The sequence below is a fragment of the Paramisgurnus dabryanus genome, chromosome 8 (assembly GCF_030506205.2).
Source record: "Paramisgurnus dabryanus chromosome 8, PD_genome_1.1, whole genome shotgun sequence".
NCBI classification, from domain to species: Eukaryota; Metazoa; Chordata; class Actinopteri; order Cypriniformes; family Cobitidae; genus Paramisgurnus; species Paramisgurnus dabryanus.
In genome coordinates, this window is record NC_133344.1 from 31,248,984 (window position 1) to 31,258,086 (window position 9,103).

Here is a 9,103-nt window from a genome sequence, read left to right on the forward strand (position 1 = left end):
TTGAATTTGTTTCAAACAATTAAGTGCATATGAGATAAGTTTTACAGAATTGTGTATGAATTTTATTTTTTATATTTAGAATTTATATAAGAAACAGTAGCCAGTAAGTGCACGACCTACATCCTTTATTGTTGCTTAAAAAAAACAGCTTGACATTTATGCAAATATCAAACCAAAGGGTGACCACATGAAAAAAAAAACACTTTATTAGTATTTACTTTGTTAATGTATACTAAAGTAATTTGTTTTATTAACTGTTGAACAACTGTAGTAAATACTATAGTAAACTTTAATATGTACTATATAGTAAGGTTCAAAAACACTATGGTATGTAGGGATTTAACATAATAAATGCTTAAGTGTACAACAGTATTATTTCATGTACTCAGGAAACACAATAACCAGTTCCCTTAAAAAGTTTACTAAAGTCACTTCTTGGATTCAATATTATATAACTGTAGGCCTACAACAAACGACACAGCATCTAGTTGTTAAAAAAACAACGGCACCCATAGATTTAGTTAAGGCTGTTCCCATAGCACGCTTCAGCACACCGAACCGTCACGTCTCCTTTCACAGTGGGATCAACTGATCAGTGTCTGCGGTCACCAGGAAAAGGGATATAAAATTACTTTAATGTCAACCTCTTCACCAGAGGGTGACACTTTCAGCGCCTTTGCTACGTCATATCAAAGCAACTCAGAGGGTCGTCGTCTCCAGTTCTGACAGCAACAGGGTGGCGTGATCAAGGCTTAAGATCAGATGATATAACCAAAAACCTTTTCCTCTTCAATTCAGATTTTGTGTAGAAACACACTTCTTGCATGCACAAAACGTTATACATTTTTTGCTTTGAGTAAAAATAACAGGTCACTTAACACATCTTAAACTTGTGTGACAACATGCCCCAATGGCTGGTGCATACTGTGAGGGGTAAAATACCATTAAATAGCATAAATGTGCTGTTGAACTGTGAAATGCACATGTAAACATTTTTGTTTTGGATAACAGATAGTGTTTATATAATAACAATATTTAATTAAACTATAAAGTTACATCATTTGCTGATATAAATGTGACAGCCTGCACCGACATTAATATCAAAAACCCTTGTCATAAGGTTTTACAACATATATCATGATTAAAATGTGGTAACTGTATTGAGATCATAAATTCTTGGTTGCCATGGATGTAAAAAAAAAATACATTAAAAAATAAAACTATAGTTAGGCCTACTATACTATAATGATGAATTTTGTATTTGACTTAGACGTTGCAGATACTAAGATAAAGCCCCTTTGACAACATACAGTGTTTTACAGGTGCATGCATAATATATATATATATATAAACATTATGTTTGTATAGATTTGTAAAGGCTAAAGACAAACGCTAGCTAGTTACTCAAAAGCCCGCTTGTGGTCATAGTGGGCGGAGCTGGAGGCGTGGCCTCCGTACAGTGCAGCGTTAAAACCACGTGTTGCTGCGGAAAGCGTAGAGTTCACCAAAACTACGAGGGTGTTGTGTGGGATCGCCAAATAACAGATTTTACAGGACTATGCCATCCTACGCGCTAAATCAGTTTATTGACCTGGATGACGTCTTGTGCAAGGTACATTTACTATTTAATGAACGAATATGTCAGTGTAATATTTGAAATCGTTGCGACATGTGCTTGATCGTGGTTTACAATCCTACTAGAAACGTGAACGGATCAATGATTTTAGCTTATTTTGTAATAGGAAAATGCATGTTGTACGATCCCTACATTTCAAAGTGTTTAAAGTATCTTTGGGCTGAGTGATCAGATGTAAACTGCTAGCAACTTCCCAGGAACGTGGGCCACGAGTAAGCGCCTTTTTGTATGCAATCGGTTAACTTTTATATCGTTGTGGTTTGCATGCATGCATGCAGATAGAAGGAAAAAGTTATTGATGTACTAAAGGCTTGTGGTTGTGTTGTTATTTAAAATCCAAATATTTTTCTTTCGCTTTTTTTAAACGTAAACAACCTGGCTGCACAGCGCCCAAATAAAACTTGAGCGCGCAGCGCGTGACTTTATCAAAAGATGACAACATCAGATGAGTTTATTTACGTGTCTGCTTTTATTATATCACTTTAATAAAAGCTCACTTTAACAATTTTCGCCCCAAATCATCGTCTTTAATCCATTTGTACTAATTTTACGCATGCAAAGTTGCATTTACAGTTAATGTAAACTACGACACGTTTGTATTCTCTCGAGGTGTTTAACACGAGATTTTTTTTCTTTTTTCTTAGCACCTTTTAAGTCTTGATCTCCGAGAGCCAGCTAAGATCTCCCCACATGCAGCTGCTGTCGGATACAGAAAGCCCGAAAGTCCCTGCACGCTTTCATCCGGTTCTGGACTTTCTTTGGACAGCATGGATAGCGGATCCATAAACTCCGGCTACTGGGGCTCCCAGAAAATCTCATCGCAGTCAAAGTGGAGCAAGGTTCCCTTTTGGTCCGAGCGCTCGGTTAGCATGGTGGAGGGGAACACTGGAAGTCTGGGTTGGTCCTCCGCTGATCCCAATCAGTTCAAACAGCCATTGGCTACGTCAGGTGCAGCCTCTCTGTCCAGCTCCACTTCATCAATCTCAGTCACCTCATCCCGCTACAAGACAGAACTGTGCCGCACGTTTGCCGAAAGGGGTGTGTGCAAATACGGTAGCAAATGTCAATTTGCCCACGGGCACGAAGAACTGCGAGACCTCAGCCGGCACCCTAAATATAAGACGGAGCCCTGCCGCACTTTCCACTCCATCGGCTTCTGTCCCTACGGCATTCGGTGCCATTTTGTTCACAATGCCGAGGACGACGACGCACACGCCCGCTCCCAGACTTCCAATCCAACAGTCCAGCGGCCTCCGCTCCTCAAACAAAGCTTCAGCTTCTCTGGGTTTCCCACAACTTCCCCACCCCTTGATGCCCCGCTCACCTCCGCCTCCTTTCTCCGAGCACCTTCTGTTTCCACTCCGACGTCCACCACCATCTCCGACCTCCTCTCCTTGGCCTTCCCAGATGTAGACCCCAACACCCTTCTAGACCAGGCCAGGGAACTCAACCCTCAGTTTTTGCCCTCTCCTGACTCCGGGTGCTCCCTCTCTGGACTGTCTCCCACCCAGCTGCTTTCATCACAGCCCGAAGGCTGCTCGAGGCAGAGCCCGACCGGCGACGCACCTCTAGGACTCCGGAGTCTTTCTCACACTTCGCTCTCGGACCACGAGGGCGGCAGCTGCAGTTCGTCCAGCAGCATGAGTGGCTCAGAGTCCTCCTTCGGACATGACGGCAACGGGCGCAGGCTCCCCATCTTCAGCCAGCTGTCGGTGCCTGATGATGTCATCTACAGTGAGGGTAGCAACTCCAGCACGAGCTTCTTCCTCTAAATTCCCTCAAACCCTAAAGGGACTGAACTGTATACTGTGTTATACCTACTGTATTATATGACCAATACTTGACATTTTAGTTAAGCTCAGAGTGTGAATTGTACTGTTTGAAAGTATTTTGCAGTTATACTTTAAGTGGGTGGGTTTGTACCCTTTTAAGCACAGAGATTGCCTGGTTTGTTTTTGATGACCGCTGCGGAGTGGTGGGAAATTCGTTTAAGTTTGTAACAGAAATTTTTGAAAACATTGGAAGGCTTCTGAACTGTTATGACTTTTAAAGATGCATTTAGCAATCAACTATTTACAAAAAGATTTATTGTACCAAATAGCCAAAGAGAGGTTGTTAGACTTTCTTTTTAGAGTTTTTTTTATATTTTTATTTACTGTACTCTAATGCAGAGACCAAACTTTTTCACTGCCTTTGACTGTTTCTAAACCCTGCCGAAGTTAGAATATATCTATATTTTTATTAGTGACGTTAGTCGGCAATATCTTCAAGTTCCTGCTCTTTTTCTACGTTTGTTTGTTTGATTTGCCTTACGTTTCAGAAGACGTTTTAAGCAGACCTTCACAAGTGCACAGTTTGAGCTTTATTTGGAGTCCGTTGCCTTCTGATAATGTTGCATAGTTTTTGATGGGTAGTTGGTTGAGTTTAGACAAATCCAATTATTACTAAATGTGACATTAGTGACCACCTTAGTTATTTTTATAGCTGGTTCTGATGGGTCCCTTTTGCATCCAGTTGTCTGAGATGCCCCTGTTGGCTTTGTTACATGATGAGTTTCAAGTCACTTAATTTCTTTTTTTTATTTATTTTATTGTATTTATAGAAAGCGTGTTTTTTGATAACGTTTGTATTAAGTTTAATATATTGTTTTTTCTCCTTGCTGCCCTCATTTTGTACTGAAAATAAACCCTGTTGATAAACAGTTTTCTTTGCCACTTCTTGACTACATGCCTTTGATAAGATTTAGCTTAAATGAACCTTTAGAGACACAACCTTGTATGTATTTTACATTCTGCATTTTTATGCTTAGATTCTTTAGGACTCGCATAGTGCTGTGAATTTGTTCATACCTTTGTTATTCTGGCCCTGTTTTTTGGGGGGGAGAAGTGGGCAGATCGCATCTAGTATGTAAATGAGAAGCATTTCGGGCTTAATTTAGTTTAAATCCCATTTCTCCATTAATCCTTATGTTAACTGGTTTGCTGATGCTGAACATAGAGACACCCATGGGAATAAAATATCACTTTATTATAATTGATAGTCTTTTGGCTCCGAATACTCAAGCTGCATAATTTACTAAAGTAGTATGTTCAGATTTAGATGTGCGTATGAGGGTGTTATTAAGAGTTGAAACTGAATCCGGCTAAAGCTTTTGACAGGTAAGTAACAAGAACCTGATTCAGTCCACTATTCACTTGTCACAGAAAACAATGCCGTGGGGAGGCGTCCTTTGAGAGAGGCGAACCAGGGAAAGGGTTAAAACTGTCTTACTGTTCCCTATTGTGTGCGGGGAAGATTCTCCCACATCGCCTAGTGAGTTTTTACAAAGCCAGGCACATTCTCACACAGGGCCCGGATCATATGGAATCCCGAGCAGATGGCCACATTCACTGAGACTGTGGGTCAAACATATGCTCTCCAGGCTTTTGTATAGAAAGGAATCTGTGAGCGGAAAGGAGAGAGCTGGGGGTTGGGAACTGAGGCTGCTTACTGTAAGACAATGAGAGACAGGGCACTTTAGGGTTTTGCTTTTGTTATCTGATGGAAGAAAACTTTTTTTGGGATAATGCTCTGATAAAGGAATCGTGCATCCATCTTTTGTTGACATGGCCTGTTTATACTTGGATCCTATTGGGATGGTTCCTTGAAATGCTTACACATGCTTGGGAAGTCATGTGTTTGTTAATTTCAGACTTGTAGGATTTTTTCAGAATCTCACACTTTGTGGAGGTACCGGGGCTAGTTGTCACACTGGTTGTATTTGCAAAGTTTTACTTCATTTCTTAAATAAAATTTGACTTATTTGCTATAGTAAAAATTCAACATTGTCATGTTTTTATTAACTAGCTGTTGGTTAAATAAGAGAACACAATGAAACCACAATGTAGTTAAAGGCAAACTTCTTTGCATAAGAGGCAAACTTCTTTGCATTAAAATGTATTGTGATGATCAGTGTCAATGCCTTAGTGAACAGGCCACGCTTCCTCTAAAGTTTGCCTAAAGTTGCTATTTTCTTTTACAATGGTTCTGTATTTGTCATAAATGTAAAAAACAATTCATTAACAAAAGTTACCTTTTCTATTTTCATATATATATATATATATATATTTTTTTATTTTTTGATAAATGCATGGTTGTAAAGCCAATAAATAAAGCAAACACATTGAAAATATGGCATGAAATAAAATATGAAATACTAATACTAATAGTCCGATGTTTTTTTATGTAATGTATTTAGTAGAAAAATATGCTACCACTTATTCATTTGACAGACACTTTTATTCAAAGCAATTTGCAGACAATTCAAAATAAATACTTCATTAGTGGTCCTAGGATTGAACCTGACCTTTGCGCAGTGCTTTAGCAAGTGAGCTACTTTTCAATAATGTCAGAACACAGCAGGCTCCCATTGTGACAACATGCCCCACAATATGTGTTAAATACACTATATCCAGATCAATGTTGTTGTACATTTAAACTTCTTCAATGTTTACTTTAAAAATCAACTTTTCTTATTTTCATCTTTTTGCTCTAATTATTAAAGTGAGTGAAACAATGCATCCTCCCCTTTGTGGTGTCATGGACCCAAAAACAATGAGCATATTTATCTCCAAACCATTTAAATCACTTAACTGACCTTACAAAAAAGTTAAAACCATGTCAATAAATACTCATTTAAAATGTATACAAAAAAACCAACCACTAGATGTCAGTAGAGTTATAAAAATACACCTACGATTTGCAAAGCCAAACACTTTTATTTGATTATGACAGCTCTAGCAGTAGGTTTGAACTAAAACATGTCATATAGTGCCTTTCCCACAAACTAATGGTTTCACAGACAAGGCTTAAGGCTAGTAACACGTTTGAGTTGTCTCGACTGATAATAATGTGCACTGACAGATAAGACATTCAAGACATTTAAGACATTTTTACAAAAGATGCTTAAATGTCTTAATTTAACCGAGGCCTAGTCCTGGCTTTAGATAAGCCTTGTCGTAAAACCAAGCCTATATGATAGTGAACCACAAGACAAATGAAACCACAAGTAGGCCCAATTTATCATATGTTTTTTATTTAAATTAAATGAAACATAATTATGTTTATTACTGTAAAATATGGTCACAGTGGGTCACTTAAAATTATTTTTGTACCAGTGTCATGCATTGTGGTGTATTACATACACTCTCAGAAATTAAGGTACAAAAGTTGTCACTGGGACCATATCCTTTCAAAAAGGAACACATTTGTACCCAAAAATTAGTTCTTCAATTGGCAGTTCAAAGATACATATTTGTACCTAAATGCTACATATTAAGACCTTTTTTAAAAGGTACTGCCCCAGTGACAGCTTTGTACCTTTATTTTTGACAAAAGGCATCCCATCAACAAAAAGCTGCTTGTATTTGTGAAATAATTGGTATGATTTTTTATTTTTATTTAAACAAGGGCCAGTATACCACTTTTTACTATTCTTTAATTAAATTAATTTGACCGTATAGCTAACAAACCCCTTCCTAAGTTACATACAAGACAAGTAGTAGCTCAACTGGTTGGAGAGCATTTTTTTAAAAACACACTTTTAAAAATACCTTAATGTTTAAGGTACTTTTACGCGTGTGGCATCTGTCATATGCGTAAAAGATATATAATAGTGTAGAAATTTAGCGTGGGGTAGCAATTCCCCTTTTTGTGGAAATTAAAAGAAAATCTCATAAAAAAGCTTGCATTAATATGTCACAATTGGGCAGTTTTACTTCCTGTTCCTCCTTGCTTCATTTCCTCCCATGTAGCAGCAGTTCCTCACAAAAGAGGAAGCGTGGCCTGTTTACCGTGGCACTGACATTTGATCATCACAAGACATTTTAATTAGTTGTCAATCTTAAATTTGATTTGAGAATAGATTTGATGTGGAAGTTTTTTATTCTTCACCCTCAAGGTACATGAAGGTACAAAAGATGTCACTAGGGCGGCGCCTTTTCAAAAAGTACGCTTTGTACCTTGATGTACAAATTGGTACCTCTAAGGTACATGCTGGTATGGTACATATTAGAAGCTTTAGGTACCATCCCAGTGTTATTTGAGAGTGTTATTCAAACCCTTTGGTGTTCAAACCCGTGTGGTTTGTTCAAAGCACCTGTTGGAGGTTTATTTTTTGCATTAACATGTGTATGCAAGAGGAAAATCCAAGGAATAACTTGAAATATGAGAGAATGTGCTAATCGCATTTCAGGTTTCAGGACATGCCGCTCATGTTAAACATATGTTTTGTTAACTTGCCATTTTTACAGTGTTGTTTGAAACAACAAGGGTGGACACGCATTTTTCACTTATGGTGTAGTATTTGGAAGCCGACCAGTTATTTCAGCTGTTGATCTTAGAGAGCAGGGAAAAGACATTTTTCATCACAGTACTTAAAAACTATTTATGAATAGGACTTACAAAACGGTTGGGAAGTTTAAAAGTTACCCACTAGGCCGATTGAGTAACTCCTCTAAACAAACTGAATGTCTCATTGAATGTTTCCAAAGCTTGTCTCTCTTGAGGTTTTTTGGAGAGGTTAACATCCCCTTCCCATGTGAAGTTTAAAATGAATGGAATGCACAATAGCTCCTTTTACTACAGACTTGCTCAATTGTTTAGCTAAAGACAGCAAAATGACATACAGTAACGTACACCAGTTTAGCAACTGATAAAGATGCAGACCTCAATGCCCCAGAGAAAACCGAAGTCTGCTTCTGTAGCCGTTGAGGTTTTATGTGTTTGCTGTGTGGTACAGGGAAGTGAAGTGAGACATGGTTGAAGAAATAAAGCAATGGATGGAGGCAGAAAATGGGTGGAGATCTGAACTGTTTTCACAGTCACTCCAGGCTGAATGAGAGTCTTTGTGATTGTGTCACCGGTTCACATCCCACATGTGTTTCAAACCCAGCAGCCAGCACTGCTGAAGAGAGAGCTGACATCAAGGGACAGGTCCTCTAACCTCTGCTTGTTTTTAAAGCAAGCAGTGCTTGGCTTCCAACTTGGCTACGTGTGTGGATTCGTCCCAATGCCCCGGGCTTTGAAAAACCACTTGAAAATTGCTCAATTTTGTTCCTGATTCACTGTGAGAAACTTGTTTTGCAAAATTTGTAGCTGTCACGTGCAAGTCAAAACACAGCCCGTTTAACCAGCTCTCACAAAATGAATGATGGCCTGCATGTGTTTCTGTACGGACTGAGCTTGATGGGGTGGCCAGATGTTTACGGTGAACAAAAAAGAGAACGTGTTTGACGCTTGTACAGATTGTTGAACTGAGGTGGGTCATGACCCAAAAGTGGGCCACAGGTCAGCCACGATTGCTTCACAGACAACAGGGACAAAGAGATCTTAATGAAAATGTTTCAATGATAACATATATATAAATGAACAAATTGTTCATGGTCAAAAACCTGTCACTGGGGATGTACCGTTTTAAGAAAATTGCAC

The 9,103-nt window shown here is 38.6% G+C and overlaps 1 protein-coding gene across 1 annotated transcript; it reads left to right on the forward strand.

Annotated features, from left to right (window-relative positions):
- Positions 1-200: 200 nt before the first annotated feature.
- Positions 201-4,337, forward strand: LOC135771344 (mRNA decay activator protein ZFP36L1). Its single transcript, XM_065281542.2, has 2 exons — positions 201-1,612; positions 2,281-4,337. Exons 1-2 carry the CDS (start codon positions 1,559-1,561, stop codon positions 3,406-3,408), a joined length of 1,182 nt encoding a protein of 393 aa, XP_065137614.1. The 5' UTR covers positions 201-1,558; the 3' UTR covers positions 3,409-4,337.
- Positions 4,338-9,103: the final 4,766 nt, after the last annotated feature.